We start from the raw sequence: 14,131 nt of genomic DNA on the forward strand, positions 1-14,131 counted from the left end.
TGGGCACTCCCTTGTAGGTAGCTAACTGTTTTTCTCTTGCTGCTTTTAAGATTCTCTTTGTTTTTTGCCCTTGGCATTTTAATTCTGCTGTGTCTTGGTGTGGTCCTCTTTGGATTCCTATTGTTTAAGGTTCTCTGTGCTTCCTGGACTTGTAAGTGTATTTCTTTCACCAGGTAAGGAAGTTTTCTATCATTATTTCTTCAAATAGGTTTTCAATATCTTGCTCTCTTTCTTCTTCTGGTACTCCCATAATTCAGATGTTGGTATATTTGAAGTTGTCCCACAGGCTCCTTATACTATCCTCATATTTTTGGATTCTTTTTTTCTTTTTGCTCTTCTGGTTGGGTGTTTTTTGCTTCCTCTTATTTCAAATCTTTGACTTGATTCTTGCGATCCTCTAGTCTGCTGTTGGATATCTATATATTATTCTTTATTCCAGTCATTGTATGCTTAATTTCTGACTGGTCCTTTTCTTTTTTTTTTTTTTTTTTTTTTTTTTTTTACATTCTCACTAAGATCCTTGAAAATCTCACTAAGTTCCTCAGAAGTTTCTAGAAGATTCTTGAGTAACCTTATAACCATGGTTTTGAACTCTATATCCAGTAGTTAACGTTCTTCCATTTCTTTCATTTGTGACACGTTTCTTTGTCTCCGCATTTTGGCTGCTTCCCTGTGTTTGTTTCTTTATATTGGGTAGCTGCTAAGTCTCCTTGAGTTGATAGAATGGGCTTGTTTAGTAGGTGTCCTATAGGGCTCAGTGGCTCAGCCTCCCCAATCACCCAAGGTTGACACTCTTGGTGCACCCCTTTGTGGGCGGTGTGCATGGTTTTGTTGTAGTTGAGCCTTGATTGCTATTGATGTCTTTGGGAGGAATTGACCTCCAGACCAATTGGCTGTGGGGATCAGTTGCAACTACAGTGGGAGAGCTATTGTGCAGGAGACACCCTTATGGAGTAGGGCTTGCTTCAGTAGGGATTTGGTGCTCACTGAGTCTATCCTCTAGTGTGCTGCTTATGGATGTGAAGAGTTGTAATCTTGTATGGTCTCACACTGACCACTGGTACACTGGCTCTTGGGTCTCCAGAAAGGTGCAAAATCAGCCACTACTTGGGGCCATCCAGCAGGAGCCACAGAGAAATCTGCAGAATCCTCCTCTTTATATCAGGTTTGAAAGTGCCCAGATGAGGCCCAACTGTGAAACAAGGCAGCCTGGTGCTGGTGCTGGTTCTTGGGCTTTATTGATAAGTTTGGGGCTCCCTGAGCCAGCTGCAGCTTGTTTGATGGATTTTTAGCCTGGGATAGGACAGAACATTCATATACAAAAACTGTTGAGAACAGCTTGGGGGTTGTAAATTGGGTGGGACATATCTCATGGAATCACCAGGGCAGAGAAAACAGAAATGGCTACCAGTCAACACTGCACTGGAGAGGTCTCAGCATGGGAACAATGACCCCTTCAAGCACCTGCATCTGGAATAAAGCTGCCCCCGAGTTCATGCCCCAATACCAGAGAGTCCAGATCTTCTGCTATGTATCTGGGTCTCCCAGAGCCTCGCATGGCACTGGAGCTCAAAAGAAGTGAGAGCTTGTAAATTCAGTTCATGGTGCCGGCCTTTTAAGAGGAGCAGCTGAGTCTCCAGCAGCCTGTGTGTCACTCAGCCCCAATCCACAATGGTTTTTACAACCCATAGTTCTTACTGCCCACAGTGACTTCTTTTCCAAGCTCTGGAACCCTGGGCTCGGTATCTGGTGTGGGGGTGGGAACTCTCGCTCCTCTGGGTGGCCTCTGCAGAGGCAATCTCCCTCCCAATTAAAAAAGTGACACATCCGGGTGCTGGACCAGCCTGTTCTGAGCCTCTGCACCTCCTACCAGTCTCAGTGTGCTTTCTTCTTTACTTCTCTAGTTGCAGTAATTCCACTCAGCCAGATTTCCAGTGGTTTTGGAAGATAGTTGTTCTGTATTTTAGTTGTAATTTTGATGTGGTTGTGGGAGGCAGCAAGTACAGGCATTTACCTATGCCACCACCTTGGTTTTCCTGAATAATTTTTTAATTTATTTTTTTTTTTTACTTATTGAGACAAAAGAAAGAAAGAGTGAGAGGCAAGTAGAAAGACAGAAAGAGAGACAGAGAGGGAAACATCGATTTGTTGTTTCACTTATTTATGCATTCGTTGGTTGCTTCTTGTATGTGTCCTGATGAGAGACTGAACCTACAAACTTGGGACAATGCTCTAACCAACTGAGCTACCAGGACAGGGCCTTTTTTTGTTTGCATTTTCAGGAAATATTTTTTTCCATTTATTTACTTTCAGTATGTGTGTATCTTTTGTTGAGGTGGGTCTTTTGTAGGCAGCACATGTAGGGATCTTGTTTCCCTATCCATCCATGTACTCGCTGTCTTCTGATTAAAGCATTTAATCCATACACAATTTAAGAGATTATTGATAGTACTCATATATTGCCATTTTATTCTTCATAATTATTGCTACCCATAATAATTATGTCCCTGCTTTTTTCTTTATATAGAAGTCCCTTTAATATTTCCTCTAATACTGTCTTTCTTTTTAGATGAACTCCTTTAAGTTATGTGGAAAGCTCTTTATCTCTTCTTCAATTTTACATGATAGCTTTGCTGGGTAGAATAGTTTTGGTTGTAGGTCCTTCTTTTTCATCACTTTGAATATTTTGTACCAGTCCCTACCAGCTTGAAATGTTTCTGTTTGAAAGCATCTGATAGACTTCTGGGTCCTCTCTTGTAGGTAGATATCTCTTTTTCTCTTTTAGCTTTTAAGATCCTCTCTTTGTCTTTGGCCTTTGCCATTTTAATTATGCAGTGTCTTGCTTTGGGCCTCTTATATGGTACTCTGTGTCCTGCACTTGTGTCTCCTTTTTCTTTACCCAGTCAGGGAAGTTTTCAGTCATTATTTCTTCATATCAGTTCTCAAGTTTTTGCTCTCTCTCTCTACCCTTTCTGGTACCCCTATAGTGTGGATGTTGCTATGCTTTGTGTTGTTCCAGAAGTCCCTTGAACTAGCCTTATTAAAAAAAAAAATTGTTTCTGCTCTAATTGGGTGTTTCCTGCTACCTTGTCTACTAAATCAAAGATTCTATTCTCACCCAGCTGGCATAGCTCAGTGGCTGAGTGTTGACCTATAAACCAGAGGTCATGCTTTGATTCCATGTCAGGACATATGCTCAGGTTGTGGGCTTGATCCCCAGTGTGGGGCATGCAGGAGACAACTGATCAATGATTCTTTCTCATGAAAGATGTTTTTATCTCTCTTTCTCCCTATACCTACCTCTCTGAAATCAATAAAATTTATTTTTCTAAAAAAGATTCTATTCTCTGCTTCATCTAATCTGCTATTGATTCCTTTTCATGTACTTTTCATTTCAGATATTGTATTCTTTATTTCTGAGTGGTTATCTCACATGGTTTCTTTGTCATTTTTTACACCTACTATCTCTTTGTTGAAGTCCTCACTATGTTCCTTGAGCATCTTTGTAACCATAATCTTAAACTCTGTATCTTGCCTTCATTTCATTTAGTTTTTTGTTTTTGTGTGTGTGTGTGTGTGTGTGTGTGTTTTTCTGGAGATTTCTCCCATTCTTTCATTTGGGGCATGTTTATCTCTCCATTTTGGCTGCAACGTGGTATTTGTTTTTGTGTATTGGATAGATCTGCTTTGCCTTCCAGTCTTGGTATAATGGCCTTATGTATTAGGTGTCTAGTGAGGCACATTGGTACAATCTTTCTGATCACCTGACCTACGTGCTTCAGGAATGTCACTTGTGTGTGTTATTGTGTTATGTGAGCCCTCCTTTGGTAGAGTTTTCATTGTTCTTGGCCTGTGCATGGATGGGGTTGATCCTCATGCTGGCTGACTATACAAGCTGCAATTCAAAGATTGACCCCATGTCAAGTATTTCATGCCAGCTCGTTGTGGTGCCTGCCCAGATTTCTGTTTGGGTGTTCTGCTTGTAGAGCTAATTGGGTCATGCTCTGAAGCCCCACACTGGGTGTGTTGGTTCTGAAGCCTCTTGGGAGGGATTCTGTTGCAATTAATGTCAGTCTCTGCCTGTGATTTCCCCTGGGCTACCTGTGTGGAGCAACAAAGCAATCCAGTTTGTGACTGCCTCTGCTGGGCCTCTGTGCGCCTGGGAGGGGCCAAGCTGCACAGCAATGCCTCCTTCCACCAGCACCAAGCCCATGGGGCAGCGGAGCAAAAAGCCCATGTCACTCTGAGATCCACCTCCACCTACCAGCTTTCTGTTGGGGTCAGTCACTGAAAGAGCTCCTGTTGGTATGTTAGTTGCATGAGGTAAGTGAGTCATCAGGTAGGTGTGAGTCATGTTTACCAGATTGATACAGATTTAAACTCAGCTTTATTTCTGCGTGTGAGGCCCCTGAGCACAAGTCCCAGGGTATACAAATGCCAGTTATAACCCACTAGAGACCTGTGGACCTTTGTGGTTGGGTGGGGCCTCAGGGAGTCATTAGGGTAAGGCCAGCAAAATTCATCAGGCCCCAAGTATCAAGATTTGGCTCTGTGAAAAGAGGGCTCGGCACTGGAATGGTGGCTTCAGTTAGACCAGCAAGGGAATAAAAGCCACCAACCCAAAGTCACACAACTCAGTTTCTGACACCCCCTGAGTCCATCCCGACCTCCTTAAGAGATCTCCATGAAAGTGTACACCCTGGGCGCAGGCAGCTGGCCCCTTTCCCGTGTGTAGCTCCACAGGGTCGGGGACAAGGATTCAGAATGATGGGCTAGTACGTTCTCCAGGCTGATGCCATAAGGAAGGGAGGACTTGACCCAGGGGTGGTGGCATCTGTGGGCATTGTGGGAGAAGGACTCAGCACAGGGAGGGCACCTTCCCCTCAGCTCTCTCCCAGATCCACACAAAGCAGTCTCCTCACATCACTCCCAGGCCACTCTGAGCCACCCTTTCTTCATAGGCTCAGGGTGAGTGGTGGGAATGATACTCATGTGTTGGCCCTTTAAGAGGACTCCTGGGTTTCTAGCAGACTCTCACCTCTTCCTGAAGGACAGCCAGATGTCATGTAGGCTCCTCCTCCCAGCTCTGGTTCTCAGGGCTGGGAGCCCAGCATGGGGTTGAGACAACATGCTCCATAGGGGGACCATTGCACTGAGACATGCCTCTGCATTCTCAACCACCACAAGTGAATGTCCGGGGGGTGGGGGGTGGTGGCAGCCTTTTGGAATCTCTGTCCTTCCTGCCAGTGTAGCTGAGGCTTCTTCTGTAGATCCTTGGTTATAAGACTAATGTTCAGCGAGTGTTCAGGTTGGTAGTTATATAATTTAGTTGTCATTCCAATTTGGCCCAGTGAAGAGGTGACTTAACTTTCACCTCTTCTGCCTCCACCTTAAAGCACCCTTAAAAATTTCTGAAATACACTGCAAGAGCTCAATATTTAAGATATGGTGACGTGAAATATTTTAAGTGAGGAAGGAAGTTTTGTAATGTTAAAACTCAGCTAGTAGTTTATTTTTGATAGATTTAACATTTGATGAATTAATACCAACAGCATCAAAATTTGGTTCATATTTTTCTTTTTTTTTAGGCCAAGGCAAGTTATTTTTTTACTTCTTAGTTTCAATCCTGTGATTTAGGAGTAGCTAATCATAGATTAACAATCCTAACAGTTAAATTTTAACTATATTCTAATTGTTCTTTGTTCACACTTGATTACTTAAGGATAAAGTTATTTCAAAAACATGTATCCTGACAGCAAAGACATCTGAAAATCAAAGCAAACAAATTCATCTTACACCTTCGCATCTAGAAAAAATGTCTCAAGAATCACAAATAAATAGCGCATGTGACAAAGAGGATACATCTGCATATTCAGGACACCCTTCTGTGCAAAAGGATGAGGAAATGTGCATCAAACTAGGCACATTAGAGCAGAGGAATAACTTACTACTTTCCAAAGATGAGTCAAAGCAGAAGTCACATGAATTTTCTGTAAAATTAAAAATGCCCGAGTGTCCTGAGGAAGAGCCACCAAGTGGTAACTCTAAAGGAGGAGCAAGCTTAAGACAAATGCCTTCTAATTTGACAAGTAAAATGCTTGATTGTGAGGGGAAAGATGCATTTGGAATGTCTGTCTCTGCAGCATTACTAACATTTCCTGAAAGAGAAGAACCCACTCTCAAAATTGTTCCTCCATCTCATGCAGACCCTGGGTCCCCAGAAGACTCTCTCTCATCATCTTCTTCTGATCTTTGTTTAAGAGAAAAGGAATTACACTCTGAAAATGATCACAAACCAGATGCTGAACATGTTTTAAACAAAAATGAGGAGAGTTTTTATAATGATACAGAAAATAAAAAAGTAAGACACCCAATAGTTACATCTGAAGTGAGAGAAGACCACAAGTTTGCTATGCAGATGACAAAAAATATGAATCCAAATACCACAAATTGGAAATTAGGCATCAGACCTACACTTCAGTCTAGTGATCCGAAAAGCCATTTTGATTTGTGGCTTGTCCGCCGCAATGAAACAAAACCCATGATTGAATTAAAAAGCCACAATATGCCTGCTGTTACAAATACTTATACAGAAATAAAGCCAAATCAAGACTTGTTTCAGAAGCCATTATGTGCTGATAATTGCAGTGCTAATTATTGTAAAAGCGTGGACTCTAACTTAAAAGATGAGCATTCCTCTGCACAGCACAGTGACAGAACCCCTGGAGTATATGTAAATGAAGAAGATGTACAAAGGCGTAAGAATGACTTAGACATAGTAAAAGTAGAGCACCTGGCTTGGAAAAGAAAGAAAATTCCACTTCAAAAAGAGGTAGAACTTCATTTGCTGCTACTCTTATTTTTTCTCTTTATCAATTCTCTTATCCATTCTGAAAAAAAGTTTGTGTGTAAAATTAGGTTGTCTAAATATATAATTATAAACATAAATAGATTCAGTCAACTAAGTAATAGGATTTTAAGAAAACATTCTCAGGTTTGTTCTTAAGTCTTTCTGTCAGTCTTCCCTATGATTGGGAAACTAATTTAGCTATGTACCATGTCATCTTCTGAACCAGTTGAAGTATAAAGGAAAGTGTTTAAAAACTGTAATAAACACTAGGATTGTTTTATTTCTTAAGTTAATTGGCTTAAATATAATTTACATCCCATAGCCTGGCCACTGTAGCTCAGTGGTTGAGCATTGATCCATGAACCAAGAGGTTCCTAATTGAATTCAGGGTCAAGGCACATGCCTGGGTTGTGGCTGGATCTGTAGTAGAAAGAGTGCAGGAGACAGCCGAACGGTTGTTCTCTGTCATCGATGTTTCTCTCTATCTCTCTCCCTCTCTCTCTGAAATCAATTTTAAAAATACCCATAAATAGCATCCCAGAAACAATAAAATTGCAGGAAGCTATGACTGAGAGAAGGGATATAAAAAATATCCTAACTAAACTCATCTATTTTTATGCTATTGTGTAAATCTTCTGTGGTTTACTGAAAACCTTGGAACTTAGAATTCCAATATGATCACATTAAGATATTTTTATTTTATTTTACTTTTTAGTTACAGTTTATATTCAATATTATTTTCTATTAGTTTCACATGTATAACATGGTGGTTAGATAATATACTTTACAACCTAGTCGCCCCAATATTTCAAGTGCCCACCTGTATTGTACATCATCACTGGAATATTATTTAGATATTTTAATAACAAACATATGTACTTTCATATATATTTTTATCATCACTCTCAGATGTGTTTGTTGAGTTGAACCTTTACATTATATTGTTTAATAAAGTATGATGATGCCATAAAAAAACCGAAACCTTACCATATGTGACAGCATGGATGAGCCTAGAGGGAATTATGCTAAGTGAAATAAGTCAGAGAAAGATAAGTCCCATCTGATTGCACTTATATGTGGAATGTAAAGAGCAAAATAAATGAACTAAGAAATTTAAAAGATATTCATACATAACAGAGAGATTGACTGATGGATGCCAGAGGGAAGGGGGTCAGTAGAGTGGTCAAAAGTAAAGGGGTCAACAAGTACAAATTGGTAGTTACAGAATAGTCACAGGGATGTCAAATACAGCATAGAAAATATAGTCAACCATCTATATATATATAAAGGCTAAGTGACTGACCATACATCCGTCCAACCATCCGACGAACCGACCTGCTGGTACATATGACGCGCACTGGCAATTTAAAAATAAACATTGATTCTTGCATGCGTGATACATATAAAGCTCTTGCTGGCGCCAATGAAACTTCAATTTCTAGATTCGATATAAAAAGTGAAGTTGCGCCAAAACCGGTTTGGCTCAGTGGATAGAGCGTCAGCCTGCGGACTGAAAGGTCCCGGGTTCGATTCCGGTCAAGGGCATGTAACTTGGTTGCGGGCACATCCCCAGTAGGAGGTGTGCAAGAGGCAGCTGATCGATGTTTCTCTCTCATCGATGTTTCTGACTATCTATCCTTCTTCCTTCCTCTCTGTAAAAAATCAATAAAATATATTAAAAAAAAAAAAAAAAAAAAAAAAAGTGAAGTTGCTAAAACCATTAAAAAGGCCCAACTTCTCATTATTGATGAGTGCACCATGGCATCCAGTCATGCTATAAACGCCATAGATAGATTACTAAGAGAAATTATGAATTTGAATGTTGCATTTGGTGAAAAAGTTCTCCTTGGAGGGGATTTTCGACAATGTCTCAGTGTTGTGCCACATGCTATGCCATCAGCCATAGTACAAACGAGTTTAAAGTACTGTAGTGTTTGGGGATGTTTCAGACAGTTGTCCCTTAAAACAAATATGAGATCATAGGATTCTGCTTATAGCAAATAGATAGTAAAACTTGGAGATGGCAAACTTGATAGCAGTTTTTATTTAGGAATGGATATTATTGAAATCCCCTGTGTAATGATTTTTAACGGATCTATTATTGAAGCTACCTTTGGACATAGTATATCTATAGATAATATTAAAAATATATATAAGTGTGCAATTCTTTGTCCTAAAAATGAGCACGTTCATAAATTAAAAGAAGAAATTTTGGATATACTTGATGGAGATTTTCACACTTATTTGAGGGATGATTCCATTGATTCAATGGATGATCCCAGAAAGGAAAATTTTCCATTGAATTTCCTAATAGTATTACTCCTTTGGTAATGCCATGTCATAAATTAAAATTGAAAGTTGGTGCAATCATCATGCTACTGAGAAATCTTAATAGTAAATGGGGTCTTTGTAATGGTACTAGATTTATTATCACAAGATTGCGACCTAACATAATCGAAGCTGAAATATTAACAGGTTCTGTGAAAGGAGAGGTTGTTCTGATTCTAAGAATTGATTGTCCCTGTCTGACACTGGCCTCCCATTTAAATTAATTTGAAGAGAGTTCCCCGTGATGCCGGCGTTTGTGATGACTATTAATAAATCACAAGGACAAACTCTAGACAGAATAGGAATATTCTTACTTGAACCCACTTTCGGACATGATCAGTTATATGTATGTTGCTTTCTCTCGAGGTAGAAGAGCGTGTGACGTTAAAGTTGTAAATACTTCATCACAAGGGAAATTAGTCAAGCACTCTGAAAGTGCTTTTACTTTTAATGTGATATACAGGGAGCTATTAGAATAAGTTTGATCAATTTATCAGTCATTGCTTTTATCAATGTTTTTTTATAGCATGTTTTTGTTTTTATATCATGTTTTTGTTGTTTTTATATCATATCTTTGTTGTTGTTATATCATGTTGTTATTGTATATTTGTTAATCAATTTACATATTATTTTCATATACATCTTACTAATTTTCTTTAATTTCTGACACTTCTATTATAGAGAAAGGGCGAATAGCAATATTAAAATATTTCTTTTAATTAATTTCCTTTCCATGTGCACAATTCCATGCATCAGGCCACTAGTATTGTAATAAGTATGAATGGTATCAGATGGGTATTGAAATATCAGGGGGATCACTTTGTAAAGTATCTGATTGTCTAACCACTATGCGACACACCTGAAACTAATACAAATAATGTTGAATGTGAATTGTAATGAAACTATTAAAAAATATAAAAAGAGATAGAACACCTTCCAAAAATAAAAGCATGGCAATTATCATTTTGACATGTATGTATCATATAGGTCACATAAATTATTTGCAATAAAATCAGTATTTTTCTTTATAGGAGAATATTGAGTTTTGAGGTTCATTGATTTTTAAGATGGAAAAAACTTGAGATATTATGATCCTTTATAAGAAGACAAGAGGCATGGTACACAAAATTCGTGCAAGGGCGGGGACGGGGGAGGGTTCTCTCAGCACAGCCTCCACCCTCTCAAAATCCTGGACCGTTGGCTCCTAAAAATTGCTCACCTGCCTGCCTGCCTGGTCACCCCTACCTGCCTCTGCTTGCAGGCCTGATCGCCGCTTACTGTTTCCTATCAGCCCCCCCCCCACTGGCCTGGTTACCCCTTACTGCCCCTCCCCGCCAGCCTAGTCACCCCCAAATGCCCCCCCCCCTGTCAGCCTGGTTGCTCCCAACTGCCCCCCTCTGCCAGCCTGGTTGCTCCTAACTGATCCCCCACTGCTGGCCTGGTCACCCCCAATTGACCCCCCCAGCCAGCCTGGTTGCCCCTTATGGTCCCCCCACTGGCCTGGTTGCCCCACACAACCTGCTGTTCAGTCATTTGGTAGTCCCTCACTAACCCACTTGCTGGCCTGGTTGCCCCATGCAGCCTGCTTGTTCAGTCATTTGGTTGTTCCTCACTAACCCCCCTGCTGGCCTAGTCGTAGGCAGCCATCTTGTGAGGGCGTGAGGGTTAGTTTGCTTATTATCACTTTATTATATAGGATGTGGATAAGCCCTCTCATTACACTAAGGCATTAAATTACTTTTCAAAAGTCATACTTAAATTACCTGATTAATTTGATGAATTTTTCTGTTTACTTATCTGATTGAGCATTATAGAATTATATCTTTTCTTTTGTTGCCATAAAATGGTAGAAATTGCATCCTTACCAAGTTTGGACAGGTCATTTAACCTTGGTTTTATTTCCATTATTAGTAACTATGGGGATAAAGTGAGTAGATAATTACTTATATATCCTCTAGCTATAAGATTTTATAGTGATTGTATTACTCATTTCCCAGAGTTGTACATTAACCAACAATTCATTAGTTTCATTCTGCTCCAGTGTTGTAGTAAACTGTGGTTCATATATTTTATCAATGCCACCACTTTTTTGATACCCTCAAAGATCTTAAAGAAAAAAGCATTGTAAAAGGCAAGGGGGGAAGGAATAGCTTCGTGCAGAAAGAGGAAAGCTTCCTATTTGTTACTGACGCACAACTTCACATCCTCTAAATCTAGTGGGTAATGCAAGACCCAGGAGGGAAAGACAGAAGAGGACACATTTTTCATCTTCGTCCTTTTATTTCTCTGTCTCTGCTAGATAAATGGGCTGGGGGTGGGTAAAGGGAATGTTAGGTAGCAAAGTGGGTGTGATTTGAATAGGAGCACAAAATTAAGACAGCCCTATTAGAAATCTTAGAAAAGTTGTCTTCTTTACTGAAACAGAAATGAAGTAGAATTGATAATTTCAATGACCTTTATTGATAAACTTCAACACACAAAATATTTTTATTGGTTCAAGTCATAGCAATTTCATAAAATTAATGAAAATACAGCCTTTTTAATGAATAACATAATCACAATATCCCTAATATCAAACTTTCATCAAAGGTTGAGGAAAAAAAGGAGCAGAAAAGCAGTAAAAGGGAAGCATCAGGAACCATGTGTGAGGGTGCTGATGACAGTGACAGCATTGGACTGAGTCAGCAGAGCAACAGTGAACACACTGATAACCAGCAGCCAAGTGATGAAATTAATGAAAACACTGTCATTTTTATGAATAAGGTAATAAAAAGCCAAATGATAGAATGAATGAAAACACAGTTTTTTTAATGAGTGAGATAACAACAATATCCCTAATATCGATCTGTCATCAAAGGTTGAAGAAAAAAAGGAGCAGAAAACCAGTAAAAGGGAAGCATCAGGAACCATGTGTGAGGGTGCTGATGATGACAGTGACAGCATTGGACTGAGTCAGCAAAGCAACAGTGAACACACTGATAACCAGCAGTCAAGTGATGAAATTAATGAAAACACCGTCATTTTCGTGAATAAGGTAATAACAAAGCCAAATGATAGAATGAATGAAAACACAGTCTTTTTAATGAGTGAGATAACAATATCCCTAATATCGATCTCTCATCAAAGGTTGAAGAAAAAAAGGAGCAGAAAACCAGTAAAAGGGAAGCATCAGGAACCATGTGTGATGGTGCTGATGATAACAGTGACAGTGTTGGACTGAGTCAGCAAAGCAACAGTGAACACACTGATAACCAGCAGTCAAGCGATGAAATTAATGAAAACACCGTCATTTTCGTAAATAAGGTAATAAAAAGCCAAATGATAGAATGAATGAAAACACAGTCTTTTTAATGAGTGAGATAACAACAATATCCCTAATATCGATCTCTCATCAAAGGTTGAAGAAAAAATGGAGCGTAAAAGGGAAGCATCAGGAAACATGTATGAGGGTGCTGATGATGACAGTGACAGCATTGGACTGAGTCAGCAAAGCAACAGTGAACACACTGATAACCAGCAGTCAAGTGATGAAATTAATGAAAACACCGTCATTTTCGTGAATAAGGTAATAACAAAGCCAAATGATAGAATGAATGAAAACACAGTCTTTTTAATGAGTGAGATAACAATATCCTAATATCGATCTGTCATCAAAGGTTGAAGAAAAAAAGGAGCAGAAAACCAGTAAAAGGGAAGTGTCAGGAAACATGGATGATGGTGATGACTGTGACAGTGGTGGATGGAGTCAGCAGAGCAACAGTGAACAAACCGATAAGCAGCAGGATTCTATTATGGAGGATGAAGATTCTGACAGGTAAGCCTGTCAGTACTTAACAGTAGGTGATTATTCTTTTCCTATAAAACAAATTCCAATTTGAGCTAACATTCCTGATGAACTAATTTTATATTTTTACTAGAGAGAGTGAACCTTGCTTGGTAATCAGAAAAATGCAAATCAACAAACAATGAGATACCATTTTGGAACTAATGATGATAATTATTTTATTTTAAAAAATAACAACCAGAATTGGCACATGGGAGGAAAAGGCATTCTTGTGCACTATTGGGAGATGAACTTGGCACATCTTTTTTAGAAGGGTAATTGAGTTTGTTTCAAAATTTCATGTCATTCTTTTATCCCAATAGCTTCACTTCCAGAACTAGATCCTACAGGAAAACATGACTTGTATAAACTCACATGTACACATTCTAAGGACATTAATTATATATTATGTATATAAAACATGCACTAGGGCATTATATGTATTATCTATATATACAAAAGCCTAAGCGAACGAACGACTGAATGGCCAAATGACTGGTCGACAGGAGCGGTCCCCGGTGGTCAGTGTGCTCCCACAGTGGGAGCGCTGCTCAGCTGACCAACCTGTCCAGGCAACCCACCAGCCTGGCGGCAGCCACTCACTTCCTCAGTAGTCCTGCAGGCCCAGTCTCTGGAGAATGGGCCAGGCACCAATGGACCTGCAGGACCAGCACAATCCTGACAGCGCTGCCGGCCTCCTGGAAGTTAGCCTCAGGCACTGCAGCCGCTTCCCCTCCCTAGATGCTTGGCAAGGAAAAAAGATATACTAGTAAAAGTGCCGTCAGATGGCTCTCACCAACCAGTACGAACGTCAGCCAGCGGGACGGATCCGGATCTTGTGCTGGCAAGGGCGTCCCACTACCCACCAAGAGGGCTGACCGCATCACAGGCATCCCCCTGCCCCAATCCAATCTCCCCAGTCGGGAGCCAGATGCAGGGCTCATGGCTGGGGAGCACCTCTGCAGTGGTGCGAGCCTCTGCCGGACGTGAGCCCTCAGCAGGTGCAGTGGGGCCGGAATGAGCAGGAGCAGCAGGCAGGAGGGCAGGCAGCATTGGACTGCTGGTTTCAGCCCTTTCCCCACAGGCCATGCCAAGGGGCCCCACTGGTGCACAGTTCTGTGCACTGGGCC

At 40.3% G+C, this 14,131-nt stretch overlaps 1 protein-coding gene across 1 annotated transcript in view; it reads left to right on the forward strand.

Moving 5' to 3' along the window:
* LOC308241383 (putative coiled-coil domain-containing protein 144C) overlaps positions 1–14,131 on the forward strand; it is a gene marked incomplete at both ends in the record, with an annotated part of 105,738 nt that overhangs the window by 40,923 nt on the left and 50,684 nt on the right. Inside the window, 6 exons of the mRNA XM_080654790.1 lie at positions 5,723–6,832; positions 11,768–11,941; positions 12,036–12,212; positions 12,305–12,481; positions 12,576–12,743; positions 12,835–12,992. Of these exons, the coding sequence (XP_080510916.1) occupies positions 5,723–6,832; positions 11,768–11,941; positions 12,036–12,212; positions 12,305–12,481; positions 12,576–12,743; positions 12,835–12,992 (1,964 nt within the window). The remainder of the gene's footprint in view (positions 1–5,722; positions 6,833–11,767; positions 11,942–12,035; positions 12,213–12,304; positions 12,482–12,575; positions 12,744–12,834; positions 12,993–14,131) is intronic.

Source organism: Plecotus auritus (genome assembly GCF_963455305.1).
Source record: "Plecotus auritus genome assembly, chromosome: 1".
Lineage (NCBI taxonomy): Eukaryota > Metazoa > Chordata > Mammalia > Chiroptera > Vespertilionidae > Plecotus > Plecotus auritus.